This window comes from Anas acuta, chromosome 7 (assembly GCF_963932015.1).
Source record: "Anas acuta chromosome 7, bAnaAcu1.1, whole genome shotgun sequence".
NCBI lineage: Eukaryota > Metazoa > Chordata > Aves > Anseriformes > Anatidae > Anas > Anas acuta.
Genome location: NC_088985.1, coordinates 31,390,358 through 31,409,104, shown reverse-complemented (window position 1 = coordinate 31,409,104; position 18,747 = coordinate 31,390,358). Strand labels below are relative to the sequence as shown.

Below are 18,747 nucleotides of genomic sequence, written 5' to 3'. Positions count from 1 at the left end.
AACATTTTAAAACAATTTTAGATACGTGTAAAATACTTCCACTAGAGGGTGGCAGTGCCTTGCATTTTGTGAAAGGCTGTGCTTTTGGAATCACTTAGGTATGCACTTCTGTGTCTGTACACATTGAAAATAGTAATGGGGTGTACAAAGGAAGAACGTGGAGTTTAATATGATACTTAGGATGCATACTAGTATTACAATTCTTACTGTACGCTTTTCTGTTTCAGGTTGTTTATATTTGGATCCTATGAAAGAGAAACAAATGTTCATTGCACAATGGAGCTGAGCAGTAATGTTTGGGAAGAAAAATCAAGGAGTTCCATTAAAACGGTAAAAACAGGTTTAAGCTTTACATATTGCAGTATGTTTTATGTTCTTAGCACATTGTCTAGAAAGAATGTATCTTTTGAACAACAAAATAGGTGATTTAGCAGGAGGAAAACCCTAAAATATAATGGACCAGTTACTATTTTTTAATTCATTGTCAGATCAGCATGGATGGATCATGTTCAGTTGTCACAGCTGTGCTTGAAAATGTACCTGATTGGAGCATATTGATTATCAGCTGTACCAATGCATTAAAACAGTCAGTGTAAAATAGGTATTTTGTAGTTCTGTTACATTTGAGTGAGGCAATGAGAAACAGTGAATGAAACAATGAAAACAGTGAAGGAGATTTATCTGTCTTTCACTGAGCCTATTCCCTTCTGACACAGGCATTGAAGATGTATGTGATCAGAGGGTTAGGTTAGACTGATTTCCTCCTTTTGTCTGTATTTTTGACAAAAGGCAGAGGGAATTGCTGTAGGTCTCTTTTGAGCATATGAATCCTCCCAGGTCTGCTGCAGAAAAATGCTTTTACAAGTGTCTGCAAATATAGAAAGTGGCAGTATTAGTGGTATTGTATGTTAATCTTTTATTATCGTACTTGATAATGTGAGTTCAGCAGCACTGAGCCTACAAATTGCATTTCTCCTTTTTTTTCCTTGGAGGATGAGTTGCCTTTTTTTCCCTGTCAAACAAGAGGTGCAATATATGAAAGAGCCTTTAAATTTCACATTAGTGATATTGTGGTAGTCATCAAATGGAATTGGGCTTATGCTGAGCAGTAAGTACTGTGCCTATTGAAAACAAGAGAAGCTTTAAAAAGACTTTATCTTAACAACTGGCTTCATACAAAGAAATCACCACAACGAAAATCAATGTCCTGCATTTTACCCTCTGCTGTCTGAGTGCAACTAGCTTAAGCCCTGTGCCTTTGCTGCACCAGACTGGAGTTCTGGAGACCGGCAGCGTTGTCTGGATGGAGTGGCCAGAAGCCATTCAGCACCTCCTTCAGTTTCCGCAGTTAAATTCCATTCTGTGGTGTTTTAAAAACTCCTGGTGACAACTGCTATGGTATTTGTTTTGAGTATAGAGTGTAGTAGACAAAAATACTGTTTTGGGTATATTACACAGGAAGTATTTTCCGTGTACTGTGTCTTGCCTAAACGGATGTGTGTCTGAGCAGCAAAGACAGCTGCCTCTTGTTGTTGCAGCTGCTGTATTCTCAGTCGAGTGAAAAACTTGACGGGTGGAAAGGATGCACTCTTGCTTCCTCAGCCCTCTCAAGCACTCGGTTGCAATTAGCTTTCTGAGCACAGCATGGGGAGGCAGGCGGGAAGGCACAAGCAGGGAGTCAGGAGCTGGTGTGCAGGCAGAGAAACTTCTGAGAGCTTTCTTGGAGCCTGGGTCAGCAGCCGAACGTTGTAGGAACCAGTGGTGGCTCAGGACTGTGTTTTCTGGAGTTGTCTGTCTTGGCCTTCTCCAGTCAGGGCTGTTTGGTTGAGCTAGGCACGTCGGCTCCCTGAGCTGACTCTTTGTGTGATAGCTGCAGCTGCAGTGCTAGCCAAAAGAGGAGGAAAGGTGTGTAGGGAAAGAAGAGAGGGATGGTGGCAGCTTAAACTAGTGTCAGCTGCAAAGCATCGCGCTGCCAGAGGTGTTAGGAAGCATAATGGGTTGCAGCGGTCCTGAGAGGATTTACTGAGTTTAGTTAACCCTAGAAGTTTCAAGATTTCATTGAGTCAGTAGGCAAGGTAGAGGTTTGGGGTAATTTGTTTGCAGATATTTTTGTTTAATCTGTTTTATGGAGCTGATAATTTTGTTTAACTTCTGGTTTGCTATATTCTACCTCTAAAGATTTAATTCTGTTTGTATGATTGCATAAAGATGATACAGGAGCAATTCAGCCCTAATTCTGGCCAGTTCATAGTTTTAACCCATTCCTAACAAGTATTTCAAAATTTTCAAGAAACAGGCAATATTGTCAGTGTTTAGAAAACCATTTCAGGGTTTGCACCCAGTTCTGATACTAATTTATTTATCTGAATGACCCCTTTGTGGGGACAGTCAGTGTGTGAAACTGTGAACACACTCTCAGGGTTGCTGCTCTGGTAGTTACGGTGGCAGTGCGCTGATTTAACATAGTACTCTGGATGAACTGATTTGTGCTAATTTATAGGTTATCTTGAGTAGCAATATTAGGATGTGTCCTGTTGCTCTTTTGCTGGCAGACAGTGTGGCACTGTGTGTTCCTGACAGCAGATGGCAGTAGGGCTAAACTGATGGCAAGCAGAAAGGCACGGGTCCTGTTTAAAATTATATATTAAAAAAAGAAAATAAAAAAAGTACTCAGGCTGAGATTCAGCTCATCTTCTGTTTGAGCACCTAAAGTGAAATGGCAGGTTTTCAGAATTTTGGCTTTTGGCTTGCAATGTGCAGAAGTTTAAGTATCTGTGTTCCAGTTCTTCATTGCTCAGTCGCTGCCTGCCAGAGAGCACAGGCTCCTGATCTGCGTTGCTCACCCTCTAGCTCTGCTGCCAGTGTGAGGAACTCACTGGGTTCAGCTGCCGTGAGCTTCAGGTGACTGAACTTTAAGGTCCTGTATTTGAAAGTCGTGATGTGGTTGAATACAGCACCTGTAAGTTAGCACCTTGCAAAACTGTGTTGCTTTTCAGCTTCAGTTCACCAGATGTAGGGAAATCACAGAAGTCTCTTTTCCTTAGGAAATGACTTTAAATATGCAAGTTAAGTCACAAAGTATCAAGAGATCTTGCTGGGAGGCAAGAGAATTTGCCAAGCCCCGCAGTTAAAAGAGAAATGTTGCTAACGTACTTAAGATTGGAACTTACTTATTTTCCTGAGTAATTGCAACTATATGAATATCTTGCTAATATTAAATCCTTCTTTTATTGCCCTTGTGTACAATAATTATTTGAGATGAAGTTGCTGGAATGAATAATAGGTTCAGAAGCTATGGAGGAGAAATAATAGACTAAGTTGAAGTGAGAAATAGTTAAATAGGTTCTGGTTGAAAAGTGTCTGTAATTTGTAATGGTGTCATCCAGGCACCATTCATCATCTTCGTCATTCAGAATTTGTCACCTGAGTGATTGCACTCAACAATGTTCCTGAAGAAAATTCTCATAACTTTCTGCACTTATTAGCATTTTTATTTTTTTACTAGGTTAGTAATAGTGATAGAAGATTAGACAGGCTTAATACTTCATAATGAATTTGGTGAGACTTTAATCTGATCCCATTATTTATGGAATATTAGTAGATGTCAAAATTGGTTTTTGAAAAAAGGTGCTGTGTTATTGAGCACGTCTAGACTATTTCTGAAGTGTCCTAATACAAAGGTGTTTCTAGAGAGATGATTTGGCACATTCCCATGTGACATAAGTAAACATTCGTAAATACCTTAATTAGTAGTGTGTGCTGCTGGAATTAACGTTAATCACTGCATTGCTATGTAAAATTTATTTATGCATAGGATGTAGTAATTAGACAGCAGTTAGCAACATTGGATTAGTAGACAGGTATTTCATAGCTAAAAAATTTAGGTATATCTTTACCTAAATACTGGGCAGTGTGTGCATATATGAAAAATTTGTGCTCTTCATTGGATGTAAGAATGTAGAGTAATGGGAGAAAGGTTCTCAGTTATGAAACAAAATGCTCTGTGATTTCTCTTGTCTATCTTTTTCTGCCTTTTTTTTTTCCACAAGAAATTCAGGAGCACAGGGTAATTACTTCTGATTTTGAAATAATCACGTCATATACTCTGAGAAAATTTGAGGGAAAACCTTTAAATTCTGTTTTCAATGATGTTGCTCCTTGAGGTAACGCTGTAGGAATGGCAGCACTTCCATATCCTTAAAGGCAATAAGGGCTTTGGGGAATCTGTTTTGAGGGCTCTTTTTGTTGTTGTTACTTGGGCTTTGCTTGTTTTGGAAATCTCTTCTGTAAATGCAAACATGGGCAATGCAGGAACTTCATTTCATATTCTGCAAATTAGATATTTCTGTCTAAAATGCTACATCTGATAGCCCATAGGACTGTGCTTTTGCAGCAGTTCTCAGAAGCACACAAATAACCTCTGAAGCAGCATAATATACAGAATTGAAGAATTCAGATGTGTCCCACTACACTTTAGGAATTCCACTTGCACTTTTCTCTCATTCTCTCTGAATATTCAGAGGCTGATACTGGAATAGTTGGAGGGGAAGACCACTGACATCTACCTCTCAGTATTACACCAAATCTGTGTGTGTGTATACACATATAGGCTATGATCTTCTCTGTTTTGGGGGGGTTATTTTGACAGCTATGGATTTTTACACGTAAATTTAATGGTGACTTTGAAATTGCTATAGGCAGGCTTTTTTAATAAAAACATTCTGATAAAAACGAAGGGATATTTCTCAGCCTTTCATAAAACCAAATTTCCTTTGTCAGGGATTAAGGGAACCTTACAGGTGTTCCAGTAGAGTGACATACGAATGTAAAATGAGAAATAATGTAGATCAAATCCAGCACCTTCTGAAATGAGTTGCCTGAAGATACTAAACAATAATGTCAAATTTTGAAGCAACTGTGAAACGTTAATTTGTAAATACATGGAGTTAAATGCCTCACAGTTGGCATTTCAGTCTGCTTATTTAACAGTCTGCCATTTCAATGTTTAATCCTATCAAAAGAAAGGAGGAGGATTAAAGCAAGCGAAGCTTTTTCAAAATGTCACTTTTTATGAAAATTCATGATCTTGTAAAATTTGATAATATTTGTAAATACAATGGGGAATAGTTCTGAGATTTGTGCCTTACATAATATTCTGTAATCCGTCTTTCAAATAAACTTGAAGGCCATCAGGATTTTTTCTGGCTCATCCTAAACATTTAAGCTTTTTTGACTGGAGGCTTAAGAAAGCTTCTCTGTTATTTAATGAGACCTTCTGGGGAAGCACACTGCAGTGCTTTGCTTTGCAGAGACGTGGATATGAACATTAAAACAAAAGCAAGCCAAAAAAATCTTTCTCTTTTCTTGGTACGTGTATGTTCAAGTAGTTCAGAATAAGGTGTCATCAGTGTAGTCGCAGCCTGACCTAATATTTATTGCCTGTTTGTAAAAATCAATCATAAGATATCATATACTGTGTTCTTGGGCATGCATACCCTCATGTGGGGTTACGGTGGTTAAGAAGCAGAGCTCTCCACACTCCGCTGCCTCTGGTAGCAGCCAGCGTGAAATGCATCGAGTGCATCCAAGTCAGTAATAATCCTTACGTGTGCTTTTCTCCCCGTGTCCAGGTTCAAAGTCAGAGGGGTTGGAGTTCTGCAGAGGTTCATATTGCTTGTAATGAACCCAGCTTTCTGGGTTTCAAATGTAAAATGCCAGGTAAAAAGATTAATGAATAAAATAACACGAGAGAGAAGAATCTGTTAGGAGCAGGGCTTAATGCTTGCTGGTGGTTGTGCTTCCCTGGCCCCCAACTCTTGCTTCAATTCTTAGGCGAATTCATCTCTGAGAACCGACTGTGCTTGAGCAAAATGTCCACTAAAAACTAAGTTTTGTCTTCTATTCTGTTAGTGCTGTTTCCTGAACTGATAAGCAACATTAATTTTAGCGGTGTATTTTTGCTTTGAAGCTTGTTCACATAGTAAGAAACCTGTAGTACGTGCTTGTTAACTTTTAGTTGAGTTACTTCCATATTCGAATAGTACCTAGTTTGAATAGAAACTGCAGATTGTCTTATAAGATTGTCTTATAATACTTATTAACTGCAACTTCACATTTAAAACATAAAACTATTAAGTCAATGCAACTTGATCTCTTTTCCTTAAAAATGCTAGTAACCTCTAAGTCAGCGCCTTATTTTAGTGTATTACCGTGCTGACTTTTTTGTGTTCTTCTCATCTGTTCCAAATATTAGATGCAGGAAAGAGTTCTAAGTACTTCTCACAGCAGCTGTGTTTCTCATTTGCGAAGAAATTGATTTACTGTGATAGCTGATCTTGCTAAATAAATAGATGTCTGATGCATGAAAGCTAACCTTGTTTGTATAAACGGTATGGCCCATTGTACGAGAGATAACAGGGCTTTATTGACCAGAGTAAACAAAATGGTTTCTGGGCAGTTCAGTGCGTTTCTGGAAGGATTTTCTAAACTCTGTTGTTCTGCCCTGTTGCGAAGCTCGGCAGCCAGGCAAGCGGCTCGGTCTGGTGGCTGTTGCATGGGGGGTGGCAAGCTCAGGCCCCTCTTCTCTTTGAAGTGGTTATCAGTGAACCATCCCTCCGAGTTCTGCTTCCTGAAGGTCATCATTTCCAAAGGTAGGTGTTTGGTTTGGGGGTGTGCTTGACAGTGTTGTTTTGGGTGTGCAGCTTCCAAACTGTTTAAAACTAGAAGCCTGAGATGCGTTTTCAGAAACCTAGCTTGGTTTTTGTTTTGTTTTAGTTTTTCCTTTTAAATCAGACCTTATATTTACATGTCCGTCATGAAGCATCCTTTGTCATTTTGGTATATTCAGACTGGATTGTTTTCCCATGAAGCACGTGAAGAAAAAGAAACTAAACTTTATCAACTTCGAATGGAATTATTGTATGGAGTTTCTTTTACCAATTGGCAGACTGGCCAAGTGTCTCCTATCCGAGGCATAAAATGAAAGCAGCAAAGTGGAAACTTTTAAAAATCTATTGAAAACTTTAAAATTTGTTTGAAGTTCCTATTAAGCATTTTCTGTCTCCTGGCATTCTTGGAAACAATTCATAGCATCCAGTCTTGTCATAGAGTCAAGTCTAGTTGGGAGAGCCTCTAAATTAGAATAGCAATCTGACTAACCTGATTACCCGTCAATAAAAATCGAAGTAGTAGTCATATGGTAAAGTTAGAATCAATGTATTTGTTTTTAGCCTTTTCATACGATGGGTGATGTGAAGGGGTAAGAAGATTTTCATCTTACCCAAGCAAGCAATTGCCAAAACTTCTTCAAACAGCAGTGTGCAATTAGTTCTTAGTTTTGTTTCAGTGCATTCAAGGTAGTTGCTTAAACACAGATACTCACAACCACCTTTAGAAAAATAACTTCTCATTGCTTGTTTAAAGTTTGTGTTCCTTTTGGGTCTTCTTGTTTACTTTTTAGATATATTTTCTTGGAGAACCATTATAAAAGTTAACCTTTTCTTAACATACGATGTTTAAGGAACAGGGAGAGTCTGTGTATGCAAATTAATGTCTAAGAGGAGTTAACTAATTTGGGTAAAATCCTATTAGAAATTAGTTGTATTTAGCTTTTGTGTCTTGTTTTTTTTTTTTTTTTGTTCGTTTGTGTTTTGTTGTTGTTGTTGTTGTTTTTTAACCCAAGTTTGCTGTTTGGAGATTTAGCAAGAGTTAAAAACTCCATTAAATCAGTAATAGCAGCGAATAACATCGGCAGACTTCATGAAGTAAAGGAAGCCTGTTGCAGGTTGGCCTCCTGGAAAGGTTCTACTTCTCATTTTATAGGCTGAAAAAAAAACCACATACCTAGACAGGAGAAATATGAGGTCTTCAGCGACTCAGAAGAGCAATTCATTTTGGCAGAATGAAACAGTGAGACATAAGGGCATGTGTTTGGCAGCTGAACTGGGCCATCAGAAGCTGAGATGTTTTTGAGGACACAAAATTGTAATACAGGGAGCAGATGGAGATAGCTGAAAGGTAGGTGGATTGATGGTCACTAAAATGATGCTCTGCACCAAGGAAGCAGATTCTTCAGCACCAAGAACAGACCTGGGAGGGGTGTATGAAACGAGAGGCTTCCAAACAGGGTGGCTGGTACAGGTTGCAATGTAGCTGGAAAGGTTCTGCTGTTGGTAAGTTACCTGTTGCTCTTGTAACAGAAGTTTGCTCACTATTGTTGCCATAGTCAGCAGGAGCTGCTCTGGCTCGTGGTACCTGGCATAAGCTTGTACTCTTTTTACACATCTCCTTTGGCCTGCAACATGTTACACACTTAGGAGCTTGGTTTGCACTTAAAGTTGCTAAGTGGAGCTGTTGGCATTAAGTGGTGAGATGCACAAGTCTCTTTTCTGGTTCTCTGTATGATTCAGGCTGCTTACCCAGTGCTGGCCCTATGCATCTGTCTGGATTTCAACAGTGACCCTTCTGTTCTGGTGAGGTTTTGACAGATGGCATTAAAGCATTCAAGGAAACTTGATATGCAGGCTATATTAATGTATACTAAAGTTTTCATTAGTAGAGGAAATCTCAGTACTTAGGTCTGATTCTCATTGCTATTTTAATTGGTTTAAACACAAAAATTACATTATCTTAAGCATAATCAGGCTAAATATCAGGAATAAATTTGGAAATGAAGGTTTCTGAAAATATCCTTAATTAATATTTAATATATAATACAATAATTTTATTAACGATTTCACTAAAGAGCCTGCTGTTCTTTAATGTATTTGACGTTCTTCAACAGGAGGAAAATGAATTTTCATACAGCACAGACAGTTGCTATCTAGTGGTCTTAAATTTTGTGGTAAAAGCATCAAAATATGAGCCTATAAAATACTGAGTGACTGCAAAGAAAGCCTTTCATTTTGTGGGAGGAATTCCTTCTCCTGAGTATAGTCTTATGTCACGCTGCTGTTTTTTGAAGTCAAATGAGTTGAGTAGTTCAAATTTTTGGATTGAGAGTAAGTACAGTGTTGTTACGTGGGTCGTGTCTTACCTTCCTAGAGTGCTGCAGTTATTTAACTGAAATATACCTCAAAATGACTAATTTTTTTTTCTTCCTTTCCCCTTCTTTACCACAAGCTGAAGCAGAAATTAGATGCTTATCTCTAGTGTTATAAATCACTTGCAGGTCTAGTAGGATGGAGCTCAGCATCTGGGGGCAACACTGCTAAAGAAAATGGTGATTGGACTATTTATGTTTTGTCATTGTTTTCACTGCCTAGAATACTGTGGTTATTTTCTGTCTTTGGAATAGCAGGAGAAAAATCTGATAATTCTGATAATTACTAGTACAGGATGAACATTTTTTCTTGCTTTTTCTTAAGGGCTGCTATTTCTAACTGCTTCCAGTAATTTTAAAATAAAGAAGAAAAAAAAAAAAGCATAAGCAATCCTTTTGTAATGCAAGTGTGGTAGGTGATCTCTATAACGACGCCAGGTAGAAATGGGAAAGTAATATGGGTGGGCAGCATAACAATTGCCCTGCAAAAGCCTTAGGGATCAAAAATGCAATTGCCGATTCCCATCCCAGAAATGGCTGAAAGGTCATTCCGGTGTATGAAGGTTAGATAGAGCAGACTGATGCTTTGCGAAGGACACCTGCTTATCGGAAGTAATCAGAAGTGAGTCATGTTTAAAATACGGAGCATTTCCCTTAATGCAGTCTGTTAAAAGGCTGCCTCCATTAAATTTTATTTAAGATAAATAGACTCTTTGAACTACGAACGTCTTTACAAATATTTTAACCAAAAGTCAGTATCTTCAGATCTTTACTAATGTCATCTGTTTCCATTTTTAGGTGCTTAGCTTGGAACAAATACAATGTCTGCGCAGCCTCAGATCCATTTCATGTTAATTGAAGCTATATATTTTCCCTAGCTGAAGGAAGAAAATAAACCCAAAAAACCTCCTAGAAATCTGAGGCTGGATGTATAGAAAGATTAGTTTATATTTTTTGTTTTTAATTATAAAAATAGTCATACAGCTTTTCATCTCTGAACATATAAACATATGCACGCTTTAAATACGTATAAGGTATGTGTGCATATAAACATGCATGCACTAAATCTGTAGATGTGTGTATGTGTATATATAAAATCAAAACCATCAGTTGTCCTTCAGTTAAATTTAAATGAAAGTCTCATGGGGAGCAAATTGCCCATGCATTAAAAAATGTAGATACTTGCAATTACAACAAATGACTTCTGAGAAGTTGGGCTTGGCTTATCTGGAGCTCATTTATACTTACAGCCCTAACCTTATAGAAAAGTCACGAAAATGCAAAGATGGTTATCAGAATGATTGCAGAACTGTTCCTAGGTAGCTGAGTCATACATCTGGGGCAGTATAGCAAGAATAGCCTGAAAAACAGCTTGTAAGCTAAGAAGACTTAGATGGCAGTATGAACTGCATGGGATGTAAGCTTAGGAATAGTGTTCACACCTTCATAATATGACCAAACACATGATCTGAACTAAAAAGCAAGTGTAGGCATATGTTTAAATAACTGTTAAAGTGCAGATTCCATCTTGGATTTTGCCTGGTTTGTTGCTGCTATGTCTCTTGTTTCTAGAATGAGATGAAAAGCCAACAGTTTTTTGCCACTGTCTTGCATGTGGCACAGAGATCTACCTGTAAAAGTTTATCAAGCTTTTTTCTTCTTTTTTTTCTTTTATGAGGAGCCCAGTAAAGAAGGACCTGAGCTGCACTGGAGGCATGGGCAAAGCTTCATCCCGTGGGGTGGCAGTGAGCTTTGCTGAGCCAAACCAGTTCTCTGAGCAGCACTTGGAGATGTAATGTCTGTTAATAATTAAGAGAAAGCAGGCACAGTAGTAAGGGAGAGCAAATAATGCCTGTTGGTGCAGGAGACCAGGTGTGATGATGAATAACAGCATCAGTTCAGCTGCATAAACAGAGCAGAGGGCATCTAACGAGGGTACCACCAACAAAGCCATGGAAGTAATCAGGTCATGGGAGTACGGTAGCTGTAAATATTTGGCTAGTGTGGGATCTTTGCCTAATTAATGTGTGTTATCTGTAGGCTATAGAAACTACGAGGGAACTTGTAATTATACTATCAAAACCATTAAACAGCAGCAATACCAACTTCAGCAGAAAACAGCAAGAAAATTGGCTAGATTTCAAGCAGTTAATCGTATATATAATTCCAAACAAGATTTAAATATACCTGAACAAGGTGTCTGGTTACTGGACTAGACCCAGAGTAATTTGGAGTGGAAGAGACCGCAGGAGGTAACCTGGTCCACCCAAGTCTAACCAGGTTAACCCAGGTCAGTGCTAAGTTGGACCAGGCTCTCAGGCCCCTCTCAGAACATGGCAGGCAATTGCTCAAGGAGGGCTTCTCTTCATTTTTTGTCTTTTTAGAGTTCTCACAGAATGGTACTTGACAGACCGTGCTGTTACACGCAGAGGGAAAGCAGCAGAGTTAGCTGAATTCATTTACAATAGTTCAGACTAAATCAGTCCTTTTACTTAAGACAAACCTAGGTGTATTTCTGTGTTGCTGGACTCAAAGTAAGGTTTTTGTGTTGAAGGCAGTCCAGACAGGAGTTGGGTCTAGCCTAAAAACAGAGAAAGTAGTAAATATGCAGTATGTTTGTTTCTTTTATTACATTTCTGCAGCCTGGCTCCAATAGATGTTTAACCTAAGCATGGGAACATCTGTCATGGATTTTTATTCCTTGCAAGCAATATTTGAACAAAGAATACTTTTTCAACAAAGTTTTTGTGTTTTTTTTGTTTGTTTGTTTGTTTTTTTGCCAAGTTCGATAAATATTTTTATTTCCACTGCAGCTTTTGAAACTGTAGCTATTGGAGGAAAATCTGAAATAATCTGATTTTCAGAAAATACATTGGTAATAACTAGGAATGAAGCATTGGCTGCTGCTGTGAGCAAGGATACTCCGATTCCTGCCAGCTGATGTGTAGAAGTGCCATTAGGAGCCACAGTTTTGGTTGCATATGATTGGGGTAATCGATGATTGTAATTAGTTCCTGAACTTTAAAAACAGCTATCGGGGGGAAGTAATTTTGTAAAAGGTCACTAAAGCAGTATTCTCTTATGTCTAATAATTGGAATGAAAGGAAACCAGATTTACCAGAAAGTAAAGAATGTGTTTCTAGCAAAGATCACACAATTTACTTTCACAGATATTAGTTTAATTTCTGGTTTTGTTTTGACAGCTGGAACCAGAAAGCTGTACAGGCACTGGAGATGTGCCCTGCACAGAATACGCTCTTGCAAGTTCAAAAAATAATTCAATGGAGCAAAGAGATTTTTTAGTATTGCAGAACCTGCAGCTCACTGTGCAACTCTTCAGATGTTAAAATGAGTATTTTCAAGCTGCAATGGTAGGGAAGCAAGAGAAGTTGCAGTGGCTGCAAGAAGACCTGCTTAAGGGAAGATACTGTGTGGGTCTTAACTAGTGTATGGATAATTTTTAATTGGTTATTGTTAGTGTTGCAATTTTTTGACATCAAACAGTGTCAGAACACTTTAGCCAGGCTGCTTACGGTAATTATGTCAGTTCAGTGAGCGGTCCAGAGGCAGAGGTTTGATATGTATTTACTTCAGCGTCTCATTTTCATATTCATACAGGTATCTCATCTTTCATGTTTATCCCTATAAGTAGCACTGATTTCTAAAATCTCTGTCTTTTAACTTGTATTTGGAAGAGGAGGGGAAAAAAAAAGTGTAAGTATTTAACCAAGTGTGGATGTAAACCAAGGAGGCAGTCCAGTTGGCTCTAGTCCCTCCATCAGCCCAGTGTAACACGTAGAGCTTTACTATTTGTATTCCTAAAAACCACATCTCCCCCAAAAGCAGTGATGAGCCCAGGCAGCTCTGGTTCTGCACAGGGTTGGCTCAGGCTCCTGGGGACGAGGGCAGTGGGAACAGCCCCGTGCCCCCAGGAGGGCAGCCCCGCTTCTGGGAGGGTCCTGCAGTAACAGGGACAAGTGATGCTGCTGAATGGGGCTTGGCCCTTCCTGATCACCCTCTGGGAAGGGTGTGTTTAGCCAGTTGTTCACATCAGGGCTGTGTTCATCCCGGAGAACTTAGAGCATTGTCAGTGTTGTCGAGAAAGGCATTTACCAAAACCATGCGTTCTTCGTTGAAACAAAAACATTTACTTTCTGTGTAATAAAGTTACAGCTTTTCCAGTTATTATAAGCAAAATATTATTTGATTTCATCATGGTACACATATGCAAAATCTGTATGAACAGAAGTCATGATTTTTACATGCTGTTTTTAATTTCAGCTTGTTTTTTATGCAGAATATTGTTTCCAGTTCAACTCAGAAGTGTGTCCTTGCCTGAAAAAAAATAAATCGATGCTTCTGCTGAAGAGATCTATGTTACAGTCCATGTTGGTAGTTTGGTGACACAGCAATGTAAAACTCCTTCAGTTTTAATTATCTTCTGGGACTTGTGTTCCAATGGTATTAAAGTGTGTAAGCCAAAGGCTCTTTCTGGGAGCCTCGAGAGTTCATCAAGAGGGGCAAGCTGTGCATGATGAAAAACGTGGTTAGTCATTAGGATTTTCCTCTGGCCCTGAACCCTAACAGACTTTGGGGGAGACGGGGGAGAAACCACCTCGCTGACAATTTTTCTTTCTCTCTCCAAATTGTTCTTTTGTCTCACAAAGAGACAATTATTTATATACCTTTCTCCAGCAGACTCTATTGTAATATTTGCATGAAAATGATTACCGAAGAGTAATGTTGCACATGAGTAGGCAGCTATAAATCTGGGTCTAAGCTCTGTGGGGTTTTTGGTAGTTCATGTAAATATTTCTAATAGTCAGAGATCTTCACTGGGGGAATGATGAGTGCTTTGCCGAGGTACCTCATGCATTGGCTTGCAGGCAACAGTTCTGCAATCCAGGCTAGTTATTTTCTCTCCCCATCTTCCTTTCCTTCCACTCCGTATATGTGGGGTTTCCAGACTTCTCCACCCTAAACTATGACTAAATATAATTTCCTAGGTACTCATTTCGTAGGCTTCCTAGTGTGCTTCAGAGATTGAGAACTTTCTTGAGTTAATGCGTGTCTTCCTCTCTTGAAATAGAGTGTAAGTTAAGTGATTGTATTAAAACTGGGAAGCAAGTTAATCATCAAATTTGTAGTTTTGCATCCTCTAGTTTTACTGTAAGATATTTCATCTCTTTTACTTTTTCTCAATTTTATTACCTTCAGCTATTTCCTCATTCATCACATTGCGTATTTGTTTTTCTATGAAGTTCTAATTTCTTTAGTCTGTAGGTTTTCAAGTTCTGTTTTTGTTATCAAGGTTTTAAACTTAGCTTTTTTATTATAAAAAATGCACCTTCTTATGGATTCACTGTGAAATACGTGTGTGTATATATATGTGTGTGTGTTTATATATATAACTCATGCCCAGACTAAACTTTTGGATATTTTACTAGCTCTATGTTCAGTGCACAGTACATCCACTTTATTCACAACTTTTTACATATTACTTTTCCACTATTTTAAAATAAAAGTATCAAACAAGAAACAGACTGAACATTTAGTACTGGATGTGCCGTTCATGACCAGTGACTCTTTTTTTGAGGCTGCTGCTCCTCAGGGATTTTTAGAGAGCTCTCGAAATGCACAGCAGCCCTCAGGGAGCTGCAGCCTTTGGGTGCTAAGGGCTCCCCGCCTGCATTTGCTTCTGCGTGCATCCCGTGCTGCTGTCGTGGCTGAGCTGTTGGTCGGCCATCAGACCATCGGTGATGGTCGACAAGTATAGTACCGTGGGCTGGTATCGAGCAGTCAAATTATAGTGCACAGAATGGTCTCATCAGCTTCTTTGATGCAATCTTCAGTATCTCTTTTGTTTGATAAACCTCATGGAAATGATTAAATCTGAATTATTCATGCCAAAGTCAAGAAATAACAAAAATACATCATGGTTTCAAATTCCATCCCTGTAATATTTCGAGAAATAAATACTCATCACCTCAACCTTAAAAGAAAAAAATAAGATCTTCTTAAGGATAGCTTCTATCATGCACATGCACTTTACAGTCTTCTCTCCCCCTTGTTAAAAATGATTTTTTGAAAAAGTATTTATTTCTCAGGCACTGTAAGGTATTGACTAATTCTTTTCTCTTTTTTTAAATCAAATAAGGAGTGAGCTGTAAATTCTTTCAGTGAGGTAATTTGTCACAGTCCCAAACAAGCTCTGTTTCTGACGGCAGAGGAGAGAAGGGGAAATGGAAGTAGGAAGAAAACGCGTTATGAAATCCGCTGGGTATTTTTCTTATACACTTCACTAGCTATCAATAAGATCTGTTGTTAATTTAAAAATAACAGAGCATAAAACCAGAGTCTGTGAAGTTATTGGGAGTGCTGAAGTAAAAGGAGGCGTCTTTAAGCTTGACATAATTTCCTATTCATTCTTTCACTTACCTTCCCGCAGGGAGACATGGAGTTGGTATATATCACATCTCTAAGCCAGCAAATACTTCAGAAACCCATCAGAAGGGATGAACTGTTACTTCTGTTGTAGATAACGTTCTGCTCCCCTTGAAATCAAATTTTTCTTTGACTCCCGGTAAGCTATTTCTGGAGGAGTGTTTTTCTTCTAGCACTAGGGCATATTTCAGTGCTAGTTGGGGTCTGCAATGTTTTGGTGGAGAATTCACCTGCTCTGCTACCTCCAGAAATGCATGGGAGCTGGGGAAGTTAAGGGAGAGATTCCTGTTGTGTTGTGCCCGAGCCTTAACACGGTTCAGTTCTCACATGTTTAACAGAAATCTCTCTGACAGGGGGAAGAAGGGTTTTTATTCCTTTTCATAATTTTTTGTTGATTTGGATTTTTTGTTGTCTTGGACATGTAGTAAAGCTTTTTGATATCCTAGAAGGGGAGGCTAGTCGGGTCTTTGTCTAAGTAGCTACACCTCTTCTGTTTGCTTTCCACTCGGCCATTTAACTATAGGGGACATTTCTGTTATCCAAGTAAATGACCGCCTTGATTACATGGAGAGAAAGTTGCAACATGAAAAATTCAGACACTCAGATCTTCCTGAAGCACTTGCAGGAGTTTGGATCCAAAGTTTGAGAGTGTATTGATTCTAATTTGCAGATAGTGTTCACTTTCTAAACCCTTCTCCTGCTCCGTTCAGTCTTCTGCTATATCGGGAAGTGATTTCTGTGTGCATACGGGGGAGAATTCTACGATATTTTTTCAAGTGCAAAGCAAACAGAGGTGGGTATTGATTTCTTTTGCAAAGTGACTTGTCACTATCTGGCTTGGTGTAAAGACCTTTTCAGTTCATAGCAGTGGCAATTTTTGTAAGCAATGAATGGTAATGGTATGAAAATCTGGCTTCTAGGTGTGCTGTTGTCTCGGTGCAGCTAATGAGATGTGACAGTGAGCTCCTGTTCCACTGCCTGGCACTGACTCGTGCCCTATAACCATAAACAGATTGATTTGACGTGCGTTCAGTGAAAAAAAAAAAACAGAAATAGATGTATGGTCCTGGAAATCTTTACTGTTTATATAGTTACGTGTTCATACTGCAGCGTTATGTCCAGAACTTAATTGGAAACAAGTCTGTGTGGTTTGGATTATGTTCTACATAGAGAAAGATTATTATATACCAAAACCTTGGCCTTCTGGCAGTAATTATTAAGAATAGGCTAGATACAGATCCCCAGCTCCTCTGGTCCTGGCACTGCAGAATTTCAGCAGTAAGCTCATCTTCTGGCTTTCCCAGAAAAAGGGGGGATGGCGGTGATAGATACAACAGGATCTTTGTTTTGATCCAGATGGATCATCTGTTTAATCACTAGAGTTGTTACAGTGATGAATCATTTTATTGCATCTGCTTTTGTTCCTTTGGGTTCAGCTAGATCTGTGGTAAGTAGGAGCAAGTAGGATTTTTTTAGGGCTTGCATTTCTATGTCATGGCCAGCTAGCCGTTCATTAATATTGATAAGAAATAGAACAGTTGTGACAAAGATTCTGTGCGTATGCAGTGCAGGAATCACAAACCCTGTTCTTTAAGTCCTGTGATAAAGTAAATTGTCTGATTAGATTGGTCCTGGGTGGCTGCTGCTTAGGCTATGCTGTGACTAAGGGCATAATTTGCATTGCCAGAAACTGCAAGGGTTTGCTTGTAAGAGTGTTTTTACGTATATTTTGCAGACCATTGGGTAAGTAACTGTAAATACTCGATTTTTAATAACACTGCTTGATTCCTCGCCTGCGGCACAAAGGCTCATCTCACAGTCCCTTTGCCTGTGACGGCAGCAGTGGGGAGCCTGGGTGGCAGGGACAAGCAGAGCTTCAGCTGCTTCCCTGGTCTGTCCTGGGACTGTCCTGGCTCCTGCCACTGCTCCAGCAGCTCTCAGCTCTTCCTGGGAATGGTTTCAGCAGTGGTTCTGCTCCTGTCTCAGATCTGTAGGTTTTGCTGTAGATCCCCAGGTGAGAATTATTTGCAAAGTTCCTGCTCTCTTCAGAAGACGCGCTGTACTCCAGATGCGGCTTTCTGACATTGGCATTGCTGCAAAGAAAATGCTTCTGCTCCAGAATAAAGTAAACCTATAAATAATGCACTTTATCTCAATGTTTTGTCCTTCAGAAATGAAATTTTAAAGCCCTTTAAAACTTAACTTTTGAGCCCTTCAGTGTAAGCTAAGAGTTACGATTTGTATTCATTAGAAAGTAGTATTGTGGATTTTATTTCCATGGAAACTCGCATCAGTGATGCCTTTTGATGACAATGGATAATAACTTTTCATATTTCTAGTTTTGAAGGCAATATGCATGTCAGTAATCAGATTGCTGCTGCTGGGTGAGATCATCACGCAGCTTCTCTGTGTGAAGAGGAAGACTTCAGAGTTCCTATTAATGCCATTAGAAAGACCTTTAAATTGATATTCTAATAATTTGATTTCATGAATATCAATAAAAATTGTTCTCTAACTATTAATTAGTTCTGATATTAACATAATTGCTAGCTGGTTTAGAAGTTTGCTTTCAATACATACACTTGAAAGTTGTTTTTTTTTTCTATCTCAAGCAATAAACAAAACCCCAGATTGACCTTTCTCTTCCACGCACATATTCAAAATGCACAAATGCTCTTGTGTTCTCATTAATCTCCTGTATCCGTAATTCGCATCGCAACAATTTAAAACAAATTTATACAAAGGAAACCATTAGCAAGGTAAACTTCCTGTTGGGTCTGCATTGCACATAGAGCAAGTTGATTTCTAACACTGGATTTTTAATACCCAGCTTCAATGAGCTTATTTCAGTATTTGTTACCAGGCTACCTGAGCATTTCACTAAACGTTTGTGTAGTAACTGAGTCATGCTTAAGCAATATTGGAGGAGGCCTTTTTTCTATTGAAGACATGAGTGGTGATAGAAGATTTGAAAAAAAAATCAATCTTTTCCCATTTTTCATGGCCAAAGGAAATCATCACGGTTGGGTTTAATAAAGACTAAAGATGTCAGTGAGCAGGAGCACTTAAAGAAGAGCTACGTTGGTGTTTGTACTAAATTGCTCTCCAAAGAAGAGCTATGGATAAAACTGAAGGTGTTCATTTTATTTGCCTCTGACACTTTGAAGTTAAATGCCAGGTTTGAGCTGCCTTGTTTGTCTTTACCTCCTCCATTCAGCTCATGTAATTACTGTTTAGTGAGAATGCCTCGGCAATACGTGATA

The 18,747-nt window shown here is 38.9% G+C and overlaps 1 protein-coding gene across 1 annotated transcript in view; it reads left to right on the top strand.

Annotated features, from left to right (window-relative positions):
- Nucleotides 1–18,747, top strand: part of PDZD8 (PDZ domain containing 8) — a 57,275-nt gene that overhangs the window by 25,483 nt on the left and 13,045 nt on the right. Inside the window, exon 3 of the mRNA XM_068688834.1 lies at nt 228–330. Within this exon, the coding sequence (XP_068544935.1) occupies nt 228–330 (103 nt within the window). The remainder of the gene's footprint in view (nt 1–227; nt 331–18,747) is intronic.